Source organism: Corythoichthys intestinalis, chromosome 17, assembly GCF_030265065.1.
Source record: "Corythoichthys intestinalis isolate RoL2023-P3 chromosome 17, ASM3026506v1, whole genome shotgun sequence".
Taxonomy (NCBI): Eukaryota; Metazoa; Chordata; class Actinopteri; order Syngnathiformes; family Syngnathidae; genus Corythoichthys; species Corythoichthys intestinalis.
In genome coordinates, this window is record NC_080411.1 from 37,062,918 (window position 1) to 37,086,132 (window position 23,215).

The window sequence follows — 23,215 nt, forward strand, 5'->3', positions numbered from 1 at the left end:
TCGACCGTGTGCCTCGGGGAGTCCTGTATGGGGTGCTCCGGGAGTACGGGGTACCGAGCCCCTGGGTAAGGGCTGTTCGGTCCCTGTACGACCGGTGTCAGAGTTTGGTCCGCATTGCCGGCAGTAAGTCAAATTTGTTCCCAGTGAGGCTTGGACCCTGCCAAGGCTGCCTTTTGTTATCGATTCTGTTCATAATTTTTATGGACAGAATTTCTAGGCGCAGCCGAAGCGTTTAGGGCGTCTGGTTTGTTGACCTTAGCATTGCATCTCTGCTTTTTGCAGATGATGTGGTGCTGTTGGCTTCATCAAGCCGTGACTTCCAACTCTCGCTCGAGCAGTTCGCAGTCCAGTGTGAAGCGGTTGGGATGAAGATGAGCTCCTCCAAATCTGAGACCATTGTCCTCAGTCGGAAAAGGGTGGAGTGCCCTCTCCGGGACGGGGATGAGATCCTGCCCCAAGTGGAGGAGTTCAAGTATCTTGGTGTCTTGTTCACAAGTGAGGGTAGGAGGGAGTGGGAGATCTACAGGCGGATCGGTGCAGCGCCTGCAGTAATGCGGATTCTGCACCAGTCTGTAGTGGTGAAGAAGGAGCTGAGCCAAAAGGTGAAGCTCTCGATTTACCAGTCGATCTACGTTCCTACCCTCACCTGTTGTCACAAGCTGTGGGTCGTGACCGAAAGAACAAGATCCCGGATACAAGTGGCTGAAATGAGTTGCCTCCGCAGGGTGTCCGAGCTCTCCCTTAGAGATAGGGTGAGAAGCTCGGTCATCAGGGAGGGACTCGGTGTCAAGCCGCTACTCCTCCGTGTTGAGAGGAGCCAGCTGAGGTGGCTCAGGCACCTGGTTCGGATGCCTTCTGGACGCTTCCCTGGAGAGGTGTTCTGGGCATGTCCCACCAGCGGGAGGTCCCGGGGACGACCCAGGACGCGCTGGAGAGACTATGTCTCTCGGTTGGCCTGGGAACGCCTTGGGATCCCGCCGGTGGAGCTGGTTGGAATGGCTGGGGAGAGGGAAGTCTGGGCTTTCCTGTTAAAGTTGCTGCCCTCGCGACCCGATCCCAGAGCAAGCGGAAGATGATGGATGGATGGATGGATGGATGGATGGATGGATGGATGGATGGATGGATGGATGGATGGATGGATGGATGGATGGATAGATGGATTGTAATGTGCCAATGTAAAAGTGCCTAATTAAAAATGCGGGCGAAACTATTTGACCACCCAAAAAGTTGTTGCACACGTTTCCAGCCGAGGATGCACATTTCCTTTTTATAAAATTCAGATCAAATGAAGTAATGAAAACATGCATTGGCATCTCCAAGATGTGTTTGTGTGGTCAGATGCATTTGTGACACATTTTAATAAAACAAATTCACAGCCAATCATATAGCATGAATGGACATGCCGTACCACGGAACCGTTTGTGCACCCGACCAGTCTTAGTACTTACTGCGTGAGTGAAATAGGGCTAAATGCTAACCTCATGTACAGCTATAGATAGTTAACAAAAGGTTAACCGTTACTCATCCAAATTATGTCAACAGACAGGTTGGAAAATACCAAAGCCAGCTGGTTTCGTCACGGCCGCTTTGACGCGTTACCTTCCCACATGTTACCTCTCTCAGGGAGGCACGGCGGGTGTTACATTCTTCCTGTATTTGTGTGTCTGTCTGGAGCACCAGGCAACGCTTTCAAGTCGGGTTTCGGTGCCAGCGTGTGCATGTGGAGTCACATCCACGTCAAGGTGGCCCTGCTGCGGTGGGCCTCGGGGTACTTAAAGTCTGGCATGTGAATACTTTTAACTTCCATAATATGACTCACCAAAGGAAATGTAACTTGTTCTCTTTTTACTTTTGATAGATAGATACAAGGATAGTTTACATACATGGCTGACATTAGCAAATGTAAAATGTATCAGCTTTCAAGAGTTGACGTGAGTATGCTAAACTAATAAGCGGAGTTTAAGGGGGGGCAGGGGGGGCCATCCCCCCCCGGTGGCCGAATAGTGTCATTGCATATAATTGACTTTCCTATATATATTAAAAAAAAAAAAAAAAGATTTTTATAATGGGTCAAAATAATTTTTCGAACAGATCATGTGACTAGCACCTTAGACGGTCATTTGCTTTGCATATGATTTTTTTTTAAAAATTAGGGGGAGGGCAATTCTATTTTTCAAATGATTTTTTTCTTTGCTTGAAAATATTTTTTGGGGATTGATGCAACTTTTTGGGGGGTTGAATGATTTAGACACAAATGTCCTACCCATAATATGGCCCAAAAACAAAAAGGATTTCTAAAATCAAAGAAAACTTTTTAATTAAAAATTAAGTGTTCAAATGCAAATATTTAAGTCTCAAATATTTTTTTGCATTCAAAACCTTTTTTTCTATGATTGAATTTTTTTCTTTTTTTGATTGAAGTGAATTTTCGTTTACAAATAAATATTTTTGTCGTAGCCCAAATGTGGCCCAAACGCAAACACATTACTTCAGTCAAAAAAGTAGCTTCAATCAAACAAACAAAAAAAGACTTCAATCAAAACAAAAATTCAAAGAAAAATAGCTTTCAAATGCATTTTTTTTTTGTTTCAAATTTATTTTTGCATTCAAACACATTTTTTTGATCGAATAATGAAGACACAAATCTACCTCCATATGGCTCCACCCAGGGGATACAATTTTTGACTGGGGTAACTACATTGGCACGACACCGGTCTTGGCGAAAAGTATAGCTGTCCTAAGCAGCCTGATTTAGAATTCCCCACAAGAATGATGGGAAACAAAAAAAACACTCATTTTCAACTTATTATTATACATATTCTTGTAAGTTAATTTTAATGCTGACACTGCGTTTTGGGGTCATCAACATGTTGTGCCCCCCCCGGCCCAAAAGTCAAACTCCGCCCATGGCTGAACTGCTAATAAGATGAAGCGTTGAGTAGTATATGTTGATAAACTCAGTTTTAAACTGAATTCATTAGAATCAAGTCTCCTTTCTTAATCTCACTCATATCTCCATATTAGTGTTACTATGATAACAAAGAAGCATGCTAAGTTAACAAAGTAGGACATGAGGCTGCTTTCCAACCACTAATACGAGTAAAAAAAATTCTGACAATTTGTTTGACAACACATACGGAGTTTTATTATGGCGTAAATTTATGCGGACACGGTCCAATTGGATTTCAGAACACAGTAATCTGCACCTGTTGTTATCTGGCAGACAGGAAGCAGGGCACTTGCGGCTCTCCTTTCACTTCCTCTGCCAGCTCAAAAGCAGGAAGAGTACACTGATAAGACCTCCGACAGTGCCTGCCTAAAATACACCAGCAGAAAATATCGAGAGAGACTCATTCGGAAAAAGGCTAGCAAAATGGTGCAAAATAGTTTCAAACGGGACGTCAATTGTCATCATTTCTCATTCATTTATTGGGCAAAGCACATCATGTGAACTGTACGTGGGATGATTCAGGATGTCCTGCTGACAGCCACACTTCCTTGAGGGAAATCAGATGAAAGGCTAACATAGGTCTGTATTTTTAGCAGCACAGACGGGAAGTTAGAATCACGTTTTTCAGTTGGGTTTCAGCAATTTGTTTGACAAAACAAATTTAACACACAGCGTGTCGTAGGTTTGTCACTAGGCAAAGTCTACAGGCTTAAGCGGACATTAAGGGGGTGGCAGGGGGCCCAGGCCCCCCCCGGGTGGCCGAAAAGTGTCATTGCATGTCGTTGACTTTCCTATATATATATATAAAAGTTGTAAAGCAATAAAACTGCAACAAAAATGAATGAAATGAACAAAAAGAAATCTATGTTTGTAATGGGTCAAAATTATTTTTCGAGCACCTTAGACGTTCATTTGCTTAGCATATAATTTAAAAAAAATTTAAGAAAAAAATACTTAAAAAAAAAAAATTCTTTGATTGAAAATATATATATATATATTTTTTAGGGCTGTCAAACGATTAAAACTTTTAATCGAGTTAATTACAGCTTAAAAATTAATTAATCGTTATATAATCGCAATTCAAACCATCTATAAAATATGCCATATTTTTCTGTAAATTATTGTTGGAATGGAAAGATAAGACACAAGACGGATATATACATTCAACATACGGTACATAAGTACTGTATTAGTTTATTATAACAATAAATCAACAAGATGGCATTAACATTATTAACATTCTCTTAAAGCGATCCATGGATAGAAAGACTTGTAGTTCTTAAAAGATAAATGTTAGTAAAAGTTATAGAAATGTTATATTAAAACCCCTCTTAATGTTTTCGTTTTATTAAAATTTGTAAAATTTTCAATCAAAAGTAAACTAGTCGCTCGCCATTGTTGATGTCAATAATTACACCATGCTCACTCATTGTGCTGAAATCCATAAAATCATTTGGACCCAAGCGCCAGCAGAGGGCGCCAAACACCAAAAAACAAGTAACAAGCGGACATTACACTGCTGTCATTTTAATCTGTTTGAGCGGGGCATGTGCGTTAATTGCGTCAAATATTTTAACGGGATTTATTTTAAAAAATCAATTACCGCCCGTTAACGCGATAATTTTGACAGCCCTAATAATAAACAATAAAAATATAAAACACAACAGAAAGCACAGACTTGATCCCTTTTCTTGGATTGGGCATCTATTAATGATAAACTAATTTAAATTCATTCCTCCATCCGCTCTTTTCTCTTTCGCACAAATGTCCCAAACGCTCCACTCATTGCCCCCCTACCCATTTCAATGGCAAAGCTTTCTGGGCCTTACTGGAAGTGCACAAAAGGCTTTTGTGACGCTGGCACACAGCTTTTGAACGTATGGGAATAGATTAACCAAGCATACAAATATATTATACCGCCTCTACTGTGCGTAAAACACAACATAAAGTAAGCTTTCGTGACTCACAGTCTATGTCCTTGCAATGACTCGCTTGAAATTGCTGTCATTTGTTCAAAGTTGTGGGAAACTGCCACGTTCGCCCTGGAAAGCAAGGATTTGTAAGCGGAAATGAAGGAAATGGAGGAGTGAGAGGTGCAGAGCAAGCATAGATGAGGAGATGGTAATGGATTGGGGGTGTGGAGGGTCCACAAAAAGAAGCCCCATTCTTTTGGGGGGGCACAAATAAAAGGAAAAGTGTGAGAAGTGAGCATGTCTGATGTGGATGGACAACTGCTCAATACGCCATTATGTCACCATAAGCAACATTCTACATATATTACAGTAGATACTAAAGATGTCCTCGATCCAAATACGTCATATTTCAAAGGATTGAAATGTTTTAAAAATGTATTTTTATTTGTATTTTTAACAACTACTGTTGGGAAACAGCTGCAGCTCGAGTACAGTGGTACATCAGACGTAAAATTTGACTCACCATTTGTTTATACATCAGACGACAGGCTCGAAATACGACGATGTATGACAGCGCCGCAGTTTGTTTTCCCGCAAGATGGATCTTTGTCAAAATCACACAGATGAAAATACAGTGTCTGCTTTAACTGAAACCACCCAAACATTTATAGGTTTTCATATTTTAACAAGGGTAGCATGCAAACCATGACAGAAGGAGGAAAAATAAGTAAGTGAACCCTCTGCCTAAGGAGACTTAAAGAGCAATTGAAACCAATTTATACCGGACATTTAAAGTCAGGTGTGTGCCCAATCACTGATGAGTGGTTTAAAGCTGCCCTACCCACAATAAAACACACAACTGGTAAGAAATGTCTTGATGAGAAGCATTGTCTGATGTGCTACATGATCTGAAGACCTGCGATCAAAGATTGTTGATATGTGCAGTATAAAGCTGGAAAAGGATACAAAAACATCTCTAAAAGTCTGGATGTTTATCAATCGACAGTCAGAGAAGTTGTCTGCAAATGGAGAGAGTTTGGCACTGTTGCTTCTCTCCCAAGGAGTGGCCGTCAATCAAAGATGACGCCAAGAGTTCAGCGCAGAATACTCAGAGAGGTTAAAAAGAACCCTAGCATGTCCGCTAAAGATTTACAGAAATCACTGGCACAGTCAAATATCTCTGTGCACACATTAACTATATGTAAAACTATGGCCAAGAATGGTGCTCATGGAAGCACTCCACAGAGGAAACCACTGCTGTCTAAACAAAACATTGTTGCTCGATTAATGTTCGCAAAAAGGCACTTGGACACTCCACAGAAGTTTTGGCAAAATATTTTGTGGACGGATGAAACGAAAGTTGAATTGTTTTAGAGTAACACACAATGTCATTTGTGGAGGAAAAATGGAACAGCTCACCAACATCAACACCTCATCCCCACTGTGAACCATGGTGGAGGGACCATCATGATTTGGGGCTGTTATACTGCCTCAGGGCCAGGACAACTGGACAACAAGCAATCATTAATAGAAGAATGAATTCAAAGGTTTTGCAGGAAAACCTGTCTTTCAGACAGTTGAAGCTAAAAAGAGGAGATGGATGCTGCAACAAGACAATGATCCAAAACACAGAGGTAAATCAACTTTAGATTGGTTTCAGAAGAACAAAATACACGTTCTGGAGAGGCCAAATTAAAGTCCAGACTTGAACCCCATTGAGATGCTGTGGCATGACCTAAGGACAGCGATTCATGCCAGACATCCCAGGAATCTGACTGAAATACAGCAGTTTTGTAGAGAAGAATGTGCCAAGATTAGTCCTGATCGATGTGCCAGACTGATCTGCAGCTACAGGAAACGTCTGGTTGAAGTTATTGCTGCCAAAGGGGGGGCACAATATATTAAATGTGATGGTTCACTTACTGATTTTTCCCCCTTCTGTCATTGTTTGCATGCTATCCTCATTAAAATATGAAAATCGGTAAATGTTTGGGTGGTTTTAGTTAAAGCAGACACTGTATTTTCATTGTGTGATTTGGACAAAGATCAGATCACATTTGATGGTGATTTTATGCAGAAATGTGAGAAATTCCAAAAGGTTCAGATACTTTTTGATACCACTGTATGACCATTTCTACCTACAAAAAACTTCCTGGAACGAATGAACTTCCTATGTAGAGGTACCATTTTGATTGGCATTCATACTTTAGTGTTATTCTTTTGATGATTTCATATTTACTCCTGTTCCATGGGAGTTACTGCAAAGTCTCAGTTTTTTTTTCGTCCACAATAACGATAGTGAAAATATTTCGTCTATGAACAATTTTTTTTCATGATGATGATGTGACGATCACAAGCTAAAAATGTGGCTTGGGCGACTACAACATAACGAGACGACAACGAGACAAACATGCAACATAGTTTCTGTCATATGTTAACAATGCGAGACATTTTCATATTGTATGTGGAGTATGTAAACTTGCATCGTAGCAGTGTTTGGGTCGGGTTACTCATTTGAAATGTGCTGCACCACTCTTCTATAGAGTTTAGGATGTGTTTCAAGCTAGGATTTGCTCCATCTAGCTTGTTTGGAAACGCATGGTATGATATTTTTTTATCACGGCAAGAGAGAATATGCAATGTTGCTTTAGTTTTCTTGCTGAGTGACCATTCCACACTAAATGTAACTCGTTGCGCTAGCATATAGCAGTCGCGTTAGCATTGGCATCAACTTTAACATGGCAAGCATCCTCTTAAACGCTCGGACAACTTTTTTACATACAGTTCATAGCTTCTAGGTGGATTTAAATGAAAATAATGTGCTGCTTTTCCTGCTATTGTGTATTACCATCACGAAGTTGGCGTTGTCCGTGTAGATGCTACAATATGTGCTTGTATGTCTATGTTCATTCGAAATAGTTGGAAACCATTATTTTTTGGACTAAAGCTTTATAATTTATTAATTAATAACAAAAACATTTTCATGTAACTGTCGACTAAAACTAGATGAAACGTGTATGCGATTTCGTCGACTAAAACTAGACGAAGACAAAGACATTTTGAAATGACTAAAAAATGACTAGGACTCATAAGTATTTTCGTCAAAAAGACTAAGACAAAAATTAAAAGGGTTGCTACAAACAACACTGTAAAGCAAATGGAACTATATATTTAAAAAATCATTTCATTTATTCTCTCCATTAAAGTGACTTTATATTGCAAACACATACACACTCCCACCCACAAGAAGAAAATGCAGACGTGTGCTTGCAAGCATGCAAACACAAACAGATGCTGACATGCATACCAGACAATGTTTGATGATCATGCTCCCTCCCATCTGCAGTGTGAAACTGCATAATTTAAAACCAAGAAGAAGACACAAAACCCAGCACCTTCTCCCACCCTGTACTGTAAACGGTAAATCACGGATCTAAAAGCAATTACCACTGCAGGACATGCAAGATTACACAAGGCACACATGCCAGAGAAGGCAACATCACTACACAGATTGCTGACACACAAGCAATGAAAAGGGATGTTCCGGGTCATGAAAACACACGGCAAGACACGTTCATTTCCTTTCACCTTTGATTTATGTGTCATTTACCTTGGAGGTGGACCATTACTGACATTTTTTCTTGTCGGGTCTGAGGAAGGAAAAGGGTTGTAACCTGGAAGATGGGATGTTTCGTCATATTTTCCACTTCCTGGTGCATTCCACCATCGTGCAGTTAAGTGCTTGAGTGTGTGAGACTCTTCTAACAATTTGCAATTTTCCAACTGTAACACTTTAACATCCTTGAGAAAGACCCTCTGGCAAGGTCCCAGAATATGGCCAATGACAGTGAAAAAAACTCACTTTAGCAAAGCCCATTAAAAAGACCCATGACTATTGCCCATGAAAAATCCACCTTGAGCATAATTACCCTCTCATAGTTCAGAGTGCATATTTATGATAGTCTGCCCAAAACGGCTCCATTTTCCCAATGGAGTATGTTTGCAATCCTAGTACTCTTTTATGGAGGAACTGAGTGCACAAATTAAATAAATAAATACACAAATAGATTATTTAATGTGCCATTACAATGCTTCAATTTAAATATTTATTTCAGTTCATATTTAAAAAAAAAAAAAGTATTTATATATTTCATTTTTTAATTATTTCAATGGCGCACCGCAAGCGACATGTCACTTCCGCTCATTAATATTCACGACGTTAGCTACTGTTGCTAAGGGAGGATACGCTGCCGTTTGTCCCCAATAGGAAATGAATGGAAATCGTGTACGAAGGAGATGTTTACAAAGCTAAACCTACCAATTCTGCCAAAAATGATGTCCCTGGTGCCAAATTCACATGCAAAGATGTGGAAGTATATAAAAATGTTCAGTTAAAGAGTTGGCTTGAGTGTCGAGGGCTGAAAAAGATGAAAAAAAACTAGCCGACCTTAGCATAGCCTTAGCTTTTTTATTGACACTTTTTTCTTACACGATTGCTAATGACATTTTCCTGTTTCAACAAGCTATCCTTTACCACCAGCCCTGTCTTTCCTATATATTATATCCTCTGGTTGCCCTACGTCTCTGACTGTTCTTGGGGGTAATTTATATTTTGTGTGGCGATCACAAATGCTACTCAGTGACAGTCAAAGAACACTTTTAAATTTTTCATTGATCACAAATCTTAATTCTTTAATTTATTTACACTTTCCCCTTACTAAAGTTGTTTTTTTATTACAAAAGAAAAGGTAACAGTGGCAGTCAGATACCATTTTAATTCTTTTCAGGTCATTCATTGGCAGACAGAAGCAGCACGGCGCAACGTCACGCTAAAAAATAAGTTAAAGATATCAAAATGGCTTACCTGTTCGTCCCCTGAAAGACCATGCCAACCCAACAAAATGTTTTCTGCATATGAAATGTGAATGGCTTCACCCTGGCTTCACCTAGCTGGCGTTAAAACTTCCGCGCAGGTTGATTAATTGTTCACATTTTTTCCTCCAAGTTTTTTTTTTCGAGAAATGTATGAAGAAAGCATCCTTCATATGTCGTAATGTCTAGAGTCGTTTCTACAAGTTCCAAAAAAGCAATGTGTGATCGGCATGTTCGGTTTTGAAAGATTTCCGGAGAAAAGTAGCAGAATTAACATTGTTTCTATTCGAGGGCGGGTCTGTAATGTCCCACTTCGGCTTTACTTCCACTTTACGATGCGACGTTATGGTCTAAAAATAGCATGCGTGCGGTAGGCCATTTTTATTTAATTCAACATTTATTTCCATTTTTATGTATTTATTTAAACATTTATTCATTTATTCCAATATAAATTTATTTATTTCAACATTTATGTATTTCAATATGTATTTATTTTACTTTTTATTTATTTCATTCTCTTGTTCCCCTTGTACCGCATGACTTAATTTTATCTGTCATTGGCTCATTTAACTCGGTGGGGCGGGCGTGAACTAGGCGAGGTTTAAGTTAAGCGAGTCAAGCTACATGGTTTTGGAGTCAAGCTATTGCTCCTTCCTTCCCAACACGACAGCATTGCAGTGATTGCGGAGGTTCTGCATGACTTCTCTCTCAAGATAAACGCTGTGTTTTGTAAGCCATGTGCTCAGGGTTCGAATTTACTGTGTCAACTTGTTCTGCTAAGTCTACCAAGTGCCATGGAGTGCCCCCACCATAGCACTAAAACAGCCTTACTTAAAATTACAAACGACCTCCTCATAGCATCCGACTCTGGTCTATTATCAATCCTTGTCCTCCTCGATCTCACTGCCGCCTTCGGCACCATTTCCCACACAATCCTTCTCGATCGACTCTCCTCCCTTGGTCTCACCCACACACCCCTTCACTGGTTCACTTCCGACTTGTCCAGCCGCACACAATGTGTCAAATTTGGCCCCCATAAATCCAATTCATTCCCTGTCTCCGCTGGCGTGCCCCAGGGTTCTGTCCTGGGGTCGCTCCTCTTTATCATTTACATTCTCCCCCTCAGTTCCATCTTCTGCAAACACAACATTCTCTTCCACTGTTACCCAGCTCTACATTTCCTCAAAACCAACCTCCTCCCTTCCAACTTCCTCCCTCACCCTCTGTTTAGATGTCATGAACTCTTGGCTCTCCTCTAACTTCCTCCTACTCAACAGCTCAAAATCAGAAGTCCTCCTAGTTGGAACCACCCCCATGTTATCTCATGTCAATAAGTTCTCTAGTACCATCAACAATGTACCGATCCCTCCTTCTACTCAGGTTAAGAGTCTGGGTGTCATCCTCGACAGCACATTCTCCTTCCGGTCACATATCAACGGCATCACCAGATCCGCCTACTTCCACCTTCGAAATATTTCTTGTCTCCTCACTTCCCTCACCCGCCATACAGCTTCCACCCTGGTCTGTAGTCTAATAACCTCCCGGCTCGATTACTGTAACTCACTACTCTTTGGTCTCCCTTACAATTCCTTCCAAAAACTGCAGCTCCTCCAGAACTCAGCAGCACGCCTCATCCCCCGGACCCCCGGCACTCACCACATCACCCCCATCCTCCGTCAACTTCACTGGCTTCCCGTCAAACAAGGAATCAATTACAAGATCATCATCATTACCTTCAAAGCACTCCATGGCTTAGCCCCTCCCTACCTTTGTAATCTACTCTGTTTAAACAATCCACCCCGTCCACTTTGCTCTTCCACTATCCTTCACCTTTCCGTCCCCCGTGTCCGTCTCTCCACCTTTGGTTCCAGAGCTTTTAGTCACTGTGCCCCCAAGTTCTGAAACTCCCTACCCCCTGACCTTCGCAGTATATCTACCCTTTCACTCTTCAAATCCAGAGTCAAAACACACCTGTTCACTCTTTTTTTACCAACCATGATCCCCAGCTCTGTTTTATCTTTACATCTCTTTATTGTGCTTTTAATCTTTTTATGATTGTTTTGTTGGTATTGTAATTCAATTTGTCTTGTGAAGCATCTTTGTGTGGCTTAAATAGCGCACTAGGAATAAAATGTATTATTATTATTAAAAGAGCATTAGCTTGAGCCATGTAGCTTGACTTGCTCAACTGAAACTCCAGTTTCATGAGCCAATGACAGAAAAAAAAAATTCATGCAGTACAAACGGAACAAGAGTGATAGAAATGAAATAAATAAAAAGTGAAATAAATGTAGAAATAAATAAATAATGAAATTAATTAATAGAAAATGAGATAAATAAATGTTAAAATAAATAAATATATATACTATATATGCGAATAAATAAATGTTGGAATAAATCAATAAAACCAGAAATAAATGCTGAAATAATATAGAAATATTGAAATAAATGAATAAATATTGAAATTGGAGCATTTTAAGGACAATAATTCATTTAATTGTGTATTTATTTAATTTTTGCACACCTGGTCCTCCATACTCTTTGGCTCCCATAGATGATAATAGATGTGAGTAGAAGGCCTAGCCTTGTCAATGGCATTGAAACATGAACATTCACATTCAGTCCTCCCAGTTTAAATGAATTGGACGTCTATGGTTGTCATTGGTAAGCAATGAGTAAAACAGTATTACTATATATATATATTTTTTTAAAATAAACTTTTAAGTGTTTTGGGGAGTAATAACCAAAGTATATTCCTGTTCATTTTAATATGTTTTTTTTAAATTAACATTTTATTAATTTATTTGTTGAAAAAAAATATAAAAATAAATATAATTCATAATTGTGATCTGGTGTTCACATATATGGACTTCACATTTATGGTCACATCGGTCACACTTGTGTCGCAAATGTTAATTTTGTGGCCTACATGACCCACAATGTGATTTCCACATAGTTATGTGGACGCCAAATCTTTATGTATTTTTTTTTTCTTTTTAATTTTTTTTGTGCAAAATGTCTGTCTTAAATCTCTCCCCCTTTTTGTGCTATCAGCACCTAAATACAAAGCAATAACTTTACAAAGAAAGAAACTCTTTCTCATGCAACAATCTATTGAATAACTGGTTGCTAGATTTCCTTTTTGACAAAAAACCCTAATCCCTAGCCTAGCCTAGCCTAGCCTAGCCTAGCCTAGCCTAGTTTAGCCTAGCCTAACTGGGCATTTGCATTTTGGCTTTGACCTATCATCCTTCTCTTTGCTTTTTTTCTTTATTTTTTTCTTTTTAACTGTGAATTTTTTAAATTTAAATATTAGGGCTGTCAAAATTATCGCGTTAACGCGCGGTAATTAATTTTTTAAATTAATCACGTTAAAATATTTGACGCAATTAACGCACATGTCCCGCTCAGACAGTATTCTGCCTTTTGGTAAGTTTTACAGCAAGGCTTTTTGTGCTAACAGCGAACTCTTGTGATCGCTTTGCGACATGGTTTATTGTTGTCTTGCCAGTTCAATATGGCTGCAGGACGTCTCGGGCTGACGCCTACGTTGTAATGTTGTGCTTATATGATCCTTGGACAAGATTTGTCCGTAAGTATGGTTGTTGTAAATAATGCACATATTATGTTAGTAAGCGAAATGTTATATTTTTTGTATGAGACGCTTTTTGTTTATGTTTTGTGAACCAGTATAGCGTGCTAAGCTAACGTTGTTGCCAATGCAATGCTTGTGTACTTTTTTTTGGTAGTTTTACGACGGTCTAAAGAGGACAATGGTTTGAGGCCATTTTATAAATAAATCAGATGAAAACGAAAGAAGTCTGATTATTATGGCGTCGTTCACTAGCTGTCTAGCTTTGGAAAAAGTAGACGCTTCGGAGTGAGGACAGCATAGACAGATTTAAATGACAGTAGAGTGAAATGTCCACTACAGTCCTTATATACCGTATGTTGAATGTATATATCCATCTTGTGTCTTATCTTTCCATTCCAACAATTTATTTTACAGAATATATATATAATTTACAGAAAAATATGGCATATTTTATAAATGGTTTGAATTTCGATTAATTGCGATTAATTACGATTAATTAATTTTTAAGCTGTAATTAACTCGATTAAAAATTTAAATCATTTGACAGCCCTATTAAATATAGTTTTTTTATGATGATCTCGGGAGCAGCCTGAATATGATATAAATGGTAACTGTAAATGGCTCCTATGGGATTACCACATAAAATATTCTACACGACACTGACACTACACTACACTGGATCTTATTAGGTGACGCAAAAATGAGTAGAATCTTTGTTATTCCAGTGAAGACAAACTCACTCCTTCGTTCTCGAACATTCGTTCACTGTCATCCTTCCCAGTTCAAAGGGTATTGTACGTATACGAGTAACAAATTTAAATTCACTAAAGCCTGTCATCATCAATAGCACTGAAGGAGTTATAACAAAGTATCTATGATAGTCTCTTGTTTATTTTTTATGTATGGTATAAAAATTCCACATCTCATGGTTTACTGTAAATCCATTGAAATTAATCCTTCCAATCAAATAAAAACTTGTGGGAAAAAAAAGTCATTTTAACATATTCAGTAAACATAATCATCAAATTTTTTTCTAGCACAAATTCTTGAATTTATTTATAAAATAAATAATTCTATTAAATTTAGAAATAATATTTTGTGACAACAATGACGGCTAGGGACAGCCCATGTGTTTTCCCTGCCATGTTGGGCAATATACCCCCAAGTTACCATGGAAACAGAATAGTGGGCATGATTGGCATGTGCCCCACCTTTTTCCCACATAAAAAAACCAACATGCGTCATTATAAAGTCAAGTAACCGCCCGACTTGTAATTATTCAGTGAAAATTGGTGGTTGGCACTACCAACATGATATCAATTATTTAGTTAACGACATAAACAGGGCTCAAAACAACTTATTTAAAACACAATAATGACGTACATTTAAGTGTGAAGCGGGACAGCACATGCTTAAGGATGCTTGTGGGTCTACACGGTTCCTATGTGTGTAACTCTGGGGGTGGCAGTTTATCCGGGCCAGACCCACAGGCGTCCCACGTCCCACATACATGTCGTGGCCCCGAGGCCGAAAACAACAAGCTGACTCACTGCAATGACCTTCCGTGCGCAGTTGATGTGGTGCGCCTGAACAAAACGTGTGTACTAAAATCCAAGCATCGTGCATAAATCAATGGGCCACAGACAGAATGTATGGGACAATACTTACTACATCTCATGGCGACAATAAGTATAATCTTATAGACCACAGCATTGATGTATACTTATTGTGTAATGTCACTTTTGAGTATGATGATAAATGTATGATTGTTTCTTTCTAGTTGTGTGTCCATATGAAAAATGGAATCTTTGGAATTTTTTCAGATTTTATGTACGATCCTTGGCTTACAAGAATGTTGTTTTTAGCAACCGTTTCAATTTTCGTCACAGTCTTAGTCTTTTGAATGATAATACTTGTTAGTCTTAGTCATATTTTAGTCTTTCAACATGTGTTTGTCTTCGTCTAGTTTTTGTTGAGGAAAACCCAGACTAATTTCTTCTAGTTTTAGTTGCCGTTTACTCAATAATTTCGTCTGTAAAATTAGAAGGTTTCACTCTAAACATAATACTGAAAAAAAAAAAAATGTAAAAAAAGTTGTCCAAGAGTTTAAGAGGACGCTGATCGTTAGCAATAACCTAATGCTAACGCGAACGTGAATGCTATGCCAGTGCTATGCCATAGACTTCATAATGTATTGACAGGATACGGGGCACGGGGCCGATAAATATGGGGCCTGCATTGTTGGTGAGGCCGTCAAAGCTGACCGAGTGGAATCACAGATAAAGAGCTTTTTTCGTTGAAAATTCTTGTGAACAAATGCTTAACTCTCTGAATTCTTTATAGATATGGACGTAAAACAGCCTCAATTCTTGGTTAAAAGCAAAAAAAAAAACGTGCAGTTAGCATTTATTTCACGTAAATATGTCGAGGTACAATGCTAGTCTGTTGGCGATCTAATGCCGGATTTAGGTTGAAAAAGTACGAAAGCTGTATCGCATACAAACAGGAAGGATTGTCTCAGGAGTGAATTGTTCGAGGATTCAAGGTAATTATTATATTTTTCGGACCAAGCGTGTATTTTGAAACGTTGTGACAACAATCAATGGGAGACGGTAGCCACTATAGCACTGCCATTATAATTCGCAATATTTACATGAAAAAAAATGCGAACTGGTTTTTTGCTTTCAACCAAGAATCGAGACTGTTTTACGTCCATATCTTTGAAGAATTCAGTTGAAGCATTTATTCATAAGAATTTTCAACGTAAAAAGCTCTTGGTGGTGGTGCCACAGTGGCTTAAAGACTAGCAGCACATTCGACATATTTACGTAAAATAAATGCTAACTGCCCGTTTTTTGTTTGTGTTTTTAACCAAGAATCGAGACTGTTTTACGTCCATATCTATAAAGATTCAGGGATTTAAGCATTTAGTCACAAGAATTTTCAACATAAAAAGTATGTCAAAATTATCGCGTTAACGGGCGGTAATTAATTTTTTAAATTAATCACGTTAAAATATTTGACGCATTTAACGCACACGCCCTGCTCAAACAGATTAAAATGACAGCACAGTGTCATGTCCATTTGTTACTTGTGTTTTTCGGTGTTCTGTCGCCCTCTTCTGGCGCCTGGGTGTAACTGATTTTATGGGTCTCAGCACCATGAGCATTGTGTAATTATTGACATCAACAACGGCGAGCGACTAGTTTATTTTTTGTTTGAAAATTTTACAAATTTTATTAAAACGAAAACATTAAGAGGGGTTTTAATATAAAATTTCTATAACTTGTACTAACATTTATCTTTTAAGATTTACAAGTTTTTCTAGCCATGGATCGCTTTAACAGAATGTTAATAATGTTAATGCCATCTTGTTGATTTGTTGTTATAATAAACAAATACAGTATTTAGGTACAGTATGTTGAATGTATATATCCGTCTTGTGTCTTATCTTTCCATTCCAACAATAATTTACAGTAAAATATGGCATATTTTAGAGATGGTTTGAATTGCGATTAATTATGATTAATTGTACTTTAGTGTCTATTTTTGCCATGCTATTTTTTAAGTAATTTCCATTTATATTCATTTTTTAGTCGTATTTTTGTATACTTCATTCATATTTACATATGCATTTTTTTTTCTTCATTTTATTTAGCCAATAGTTTGTGTTCTGGACCTGGTTTGTTATATTCCCATATTTTTAATCTAATCTAATCTAATCTAATCTAATCTAATCTAATCTAATCTAATCTAATCTAATCTAATCTAATCTAATCTAATCTAATCTAATCTAATCTAATGTACTCTAATTTTTTTTTTAATGCTATTTTTCTGGGTGTGAACACTTTTTAGGCACAAAAACTGTAATGTTAATAGCTAAGCATGTCCAAGTTCTCATGCAATATAGTTGGTGATGTTGAAAACAGATTTATTTGTACACCAGTGCTTTTATATGACATATTTACTAAGCCACAAAAATGCTTGTTTGCTTTTTGGGGACATGTTGAGGTTTTTGTTCCTGTCCTGAAAAGAAATTGACAACCGTGGCTGGAGACAGCAGTTTTAGCCCAAAGCCTTAATCAGCAGCTTTGGTCAACACATTTAACCAACAGTTTTAGTTAGCAAATTCTCCAGCACTTTTAGCCCAAAGCTTCGGTCATCAGTTTTTGACAACAGTTTTACCAGCAGTCCAACCAATAACTGAAGTCATATCTGACGTTTTTGTTGTTGTTGCTATATTCAGCAGCTTCAGCCAGCTGTTTTATTAGAAAGCAATTTTTGCCAAAAAGCTTCAGCCAGGAAGTTTGGTGAGTCTTTTTGTTGTTGTTGTTGTTGCTATATTCAGCAGCTTCAGCCAGCTGTTTTATTAGAAAGCAATTTTTGCCAAAAAGCTTCAGCCAGAAAGTTTGGTGAGTCAGCACTTTCAGACAGCTACAGATGTCAGGCAAGATGACAAGGAACAAGTAGTAGATGGATGTTTGCTGCCACCTAGTGGAAAATTAGAGTTTCTCAAGTTCCCTATTCAGTTGTCTGTCCTTACCATTGCTCTTCCGCCATCTAGTGGTTAAGTGTTGAAGCAATAAAGCCTCCTAAATGAGCGAACACAATTTTGTAGTAGCAATAGGACTAGCTTTTAGTTCACAAGTTATCGCTGACTATTATAACGCGTGACAGGGAGGATGCGTTTATCCAAGTAACAAAAAGGGGACAGGCTTCCACTTATGCAGATTTATTAATAAAAAAATTAATAAATCCACCTTGACCACTCGTCACTCGGGAGCTCAGCGGTTCACACACACGCGTTCGCAGATGAACTCCAACATAAAAGTGAGTAGTACTAGTAAGTAGTAACGTAACAGAAGAACCCATTCAATATATATATATAAAACAGCGCCACCGCGTGGTGGATGTTGGGAGGAACACCATTCAAGGAGGTGACTCAAAACACTATGCTCAAATATTCTAGTAATGTATTCTGATAACGTCTATTGGTTTCACTGAAAAGGTATTCAAGAAATGACCTCAGCTATGAACCGTTGTTGCGAATTGTGTACAATTAAAAGTAGTTGAGATAGACATTTATAGCTTTGTAGCTCTTTCTGGAGTGTTCAACCTGAGGATTATCGCGTTTGGTGCTCAAAGTCAGCCATCTAATTTCGCTACCTGGAGGGTAAGATGTTAAAAAAAATAAAACGTGTTAAATAAAAACTGACTGCTTTTTTACACTCAGCCATTATTAGTTTTAACCAGCATATTGGCCCTCATTCCTAACGTTCGAGAGCACTGTACTAGAGGAAATGATTAAATATGCTTAAGTATGGAGGTCAATACGAGCATGTCAAGCATGGAAATCGCTGTATTGACACTACAGCAACGTAAACAAAACACTGAACTGCACTGCGTGGCGGGGGGCGGGTCGTTTCCACATCCGCACAGCTGATTGGCTCAACCCACTCCGTTCCACCAATCACGACTAGTCTTTAGCTCCTCCTGCCGCATCGCGACCATGGCGGAACATAGAGCAGGAATTCCGCCTATATGACGATCAAAGCGTTGATAAACTGCTGACTTAAGAAGACGAACACCGCGGGTTAGATCCGGTCTGTTGCAAAGTGTAAACGTTGTCCTCTGTGCTGAGAACCTTCAGCTGCCTTACGAGTAACTTGGCCCTTTTTTTTTTGTATTCCCGCCATGGCGGAAGTACATCTGTGGTCCAGCTAAAACACTCACTCGGATGCTTCGAGTTGGACCGGTGCCTTTTCTATAAAAGTTATCGAACTTGAATGATGGATGCTTTGGACGAGCTGTCTTACGCATTGGCGGACTTGTCAATGTTCCCCTACTTTGACATGGCGCACTATATTATATCAATCATGGCTTTGAAGGAGCAGCAAGGTAAGTTCAGGTGTGCTCGCCATTTAAACCCTAAAATGGACTCCAAACAGACAAGTATTCTACTAATTGGACCAGTTTGTTTATTGGGAAACGTTATTTAAATGATGTTGGCAAAATAAAAGCACTGGCTGTATTTCTGTGACTGTTAAAGAAACAAATTAGGGTTTTTAAATAAGCATTAAAAGTCTTAAATATGCTACTAATCTTGATAGTGTGATAAAAAGGCATTTCATTTAGGTCTTAAATCTTTGCATTTTGAATTTGAAGTAGTCTGATTGTTTTCTTTTTTTAAAATAATATATTTTATTTATTTTGCGTGGTTGCCATGTGTTCATTCGCCCGTCCCAGTCAAGAGGTGAGCCTTCAAAGCCAGTCCTCCAAGTCTAAAGTAACTGGACGTGTATGCTTGTCAATAGAAGGAGACAATAAAAACGTCCATAACTAAAATATATATTTTTACCCCTTCATTTTAATTTGATATTTTTTTAATTAGAATTTGTATTAATAATTAAAATTTTTTTTGTTAAAAATAAAAAAACAAATTAACTATATATATGTATTTTTTATTGCCTTACAAAAATAGTCACTTGCCATATAAAGAGTAGGGGGAGGGGGGGAGAGTTAAATGTTGAACAAAAATAATGTAAATACATTTACAGTGCAAAACATCTGTCTTAAACATAGTTTTCTCTCCCCCCTATTTGTGCTGTCAGCCCCCAAGTACTAAATGAATAACTTCACAAAGGAACAAACCTTCATGGGATAATCTAATAATTGGTACATTTCCTTTTTCACAAAAAAAAAAAAAAAAAAAAAAAAAAACATGAATAAAAAAAACCTTCAATTAGTCTTCTTTAATCAGAACCGCCACCCACCCAATATATATACTGGACTGTCTCAGAAAATTAGAATACACAATATTCTAATTTTTTGAGACAGTCCTGTGTATATATACAGGACTGTCTCAGGAAATTAGAATACACAATATTCTAATTTCCTGAGACAGTCAGGAAATTAGAATATTGTGTATTCTAATTTCCTGAGACAGTCAGGAAATTAGAATATTGTGTATTCTAATTTCCTGAGACAGTCCAGTATATAATATTACGGCTGCAGCTATCGATTATTTTAGTAGTCCATTAATCATTGAACTAATTAGTTTGGATAATCGGCCAATATATATATAATATTACGGCTGCAGCTATCGATTATTTTAGTAGTCCATTAATCAGTGAACTAATTAGTTCGGATAATCGGGTAAGGAACATAAAAAAAATAAGATACCTGAGCTAAGCCTCAAACTGTATAAAAAATATATGAGTAAGTACAACAAAAGAACAATTGGCTAACTTACATAGCAAAACACTTCTAACTTAAATGCCATAAAATCCCAATTTTTTTTTTTTTTTTTTTTTTACAATGCTCTTAACAAATTGTTTAAACACATATTCCCACAAAAAAAAAAAAAAAAAAAAAACAGCTAAATATACCGATAAACTAAATTATGAGTGCATTAAAAAAAACATTAGTTCAAATAAACGTAGCTTATGTTGGTCTTAACAGGGAGCAATCAATCAAATGTATTTATATAGCCCTTTACAAAACCCGAAAGGTCCTCAAAGTGCTTTACAACAAAGACAAACATGGCTCGTGATAAAAGGCATGAAAGTATTCTAGAATGATATTAAGAAAAAAATAATAAACAAAAACAGCGCATCGGGTTGAAAGTTAGACAGCAAATAAAGCAATAAAACAGATAAAATCCGAAAAGGTTCAATAACCCTGATCTGGCTACCCTAATTTGGAGCAGCTGGATTCAGCCATGTGAAATGAGTTATATCCTATTTACTGTTGCCACTATAGGGCAGTGTATCCACCCAAATCAATAAAACTAAATACAAAAACACTTTCAAAACAAACCATTACAACGTCCCTTTAATTAAACAAATACTCGAAGCAGCAAAATTTAATTTGAATATTTTTTCTAATCGAATTACTCGATTTAATCGATTAATCGTTGCAGTCACAAATATATATATATATATATATATATATATATATATATATATATATATATATATATTAAGGCTGTCAAAATTATCGCGTTAACGGGCGGTAATTAATTTTTTTAAATTAATCACATTAAAATATTTGACGCAATTAACGCACATGCCCCGCTCAAACAGATTAAAATGACAGCACAGTGCAATGTCCACTTGTTACTTGTGTTTTTTGGAGTTTTGCCGCCCTCTGCTGGCGCTTGGGTGCGACTGATTTTATGGGCTTCAGCACCCATAAGCATTATGTAATTATTGACATCAACAATGGCGGGCTACTATTTGCTACTTTTTGATTGAACATTTTACAAATGTTATTAAAACGAAAACATTAAGAGGGGTTTTAATATAAAATTTCTGTAACTTGTACTAACATTTACCTTTTAAGAACTACAAGTCTGTCTATCCATGGATCACTTTAACAGAATGTTAATAATGTTAATGCCATCTTGTTGATTTATTGTTATAATAAACAAATGCAGTACTTATGTACTGTATGTTGAATGTATATATCCATCTTGTCTTATCTTTCCATTCCAACAATAATTTACAGAAAAATATGGCATATTTTATAGATGGTCTGAATTGCGATTAATTTTTAAGCTGTAATTTACTCGATTAAAAATTTTAATCGTTTGAGAGCCCTATTGTGTATATATATATATATATATATATATATATATATATATATATATATATATATAGCTACAGTATACACACACATAACTCACATACACTTTAAAAATATATACAGTGGGGAGAACAAGTATTTGATACACTGCCAATGGGTTTTCCCATTGGCAGTGTATCAAATACTTGTTCTCCCCACTGTATGTCTGTGTGTGACGGGGCTTCACTGAAAATGCGCTTGATTTACCACAAAATCAGCAAAAGACTTTCCTTGGATTAAAATAGATTGATAAAAAATAAATAAATGAAAAAAAAAACCGTGACGAGAGGTGGGTAGAATAGCCAAAAAATTTAATTAAGTAAGACTAGCGTTACTTCTAAATAATATTACTCAAGTAAAATTGAAAATAGTTATCCAAAACTGTACTAATGTACAAGTAAAAAATATTCGTTGAAAAGAATATTTAAATAATCTGTACTCAAATGCTAACAATATCTGAATTTTTAAAAATAATTCATTTTTTTCTCACCACAACTTCTACATCTACATGAACTGTTATATTATACTGTTTACATGACTATATTAGACCAAAAAGATGATACAAAAGTTGTTGAATTCAGACCAGAACAAACAAGTGAAACACCACCTGTCCGAAGAGCACGAGCGTCATCTAGTGGAGAAAAACAATTTTACCTATGTATGTATGGAGTCATGTGGTTATTGTTGCGACTAGACATGTGCCGATTACCGGTTTTAAGGTATACCATGGTATGAGAACGTGGTTGCAAAACCGCCGGAATTTTCCGTCATACCGTCCCTTAAGTATTGGCTAATTTTTATAATCCAAAATGCATGGAGAAATCCCTCGCTTACAGCTGCAAGGCTCAACCCTCCCCCACAGGTTGTTGCTCAGTGTCAGTGAGTGAGCTGTGCTACACGATTTTTGTCCCCACCATCGAAGAAAACGAATTCGCTGGTATGGGAATACTTTGGCTACAGAAAAGTTAGACAGCCGCGGCTTAGAGGAGGAGGAGGGCCAACCGACATGTAAAACATGTTTGCGGAGGGTGGCTGCCGAGGAGGCTATACCTCCAATGTGATTTCACATTTATACAAAATTAAAGGTTCGTAAACGCTGTCATGAACGTATCACACCATCTACGAGCGTTAACACTAGCATGTTTAATGGGTCTCGTGGTGGTAAAACGTTTTTTTCTCTCTGGCAGTGTGTGTGTGTGTATAATGTAAACGTGATTTGAGTCATACACATGTGCTTTTTAAGGAAAATAATTTTTGTTC

The 23,215-nt window shown here is 37.6% G+C and overlaps 1 protein-coding gene across 2 annotated transcripts in view; it reads left to right on the forward strand.

Annotated features, from left to right (window-relative positions):
* The first annotated feature begins 3,231 nt into the window (after positions 1–3,231).
* Positions 3,232–23,215, forward strand: part of tmem38b (transmembrane protein 38B) — a 40,496-nt gene continuing 20,512 nt past the window's right edge. The window contains exon 1 of one of the 2 annotated variants that reach the window (XM_057819495.1): positions 3,232–3,364. Coding sequence is in view for 1 of the 2 variants with exons in the window: in XM_057819494.1 (XP_057675477.1) it covers positions 19,117–19,228 (112 nt within the window). In the remaining variant the exon portion in view is untranslated. Of the gene's footprint in view, positions 3,365–18,838; positions 19,229–23,215 lie in introns of those variants that run through there. The other variant, XM_057819494.1, reaches the window with a different exon arrangement.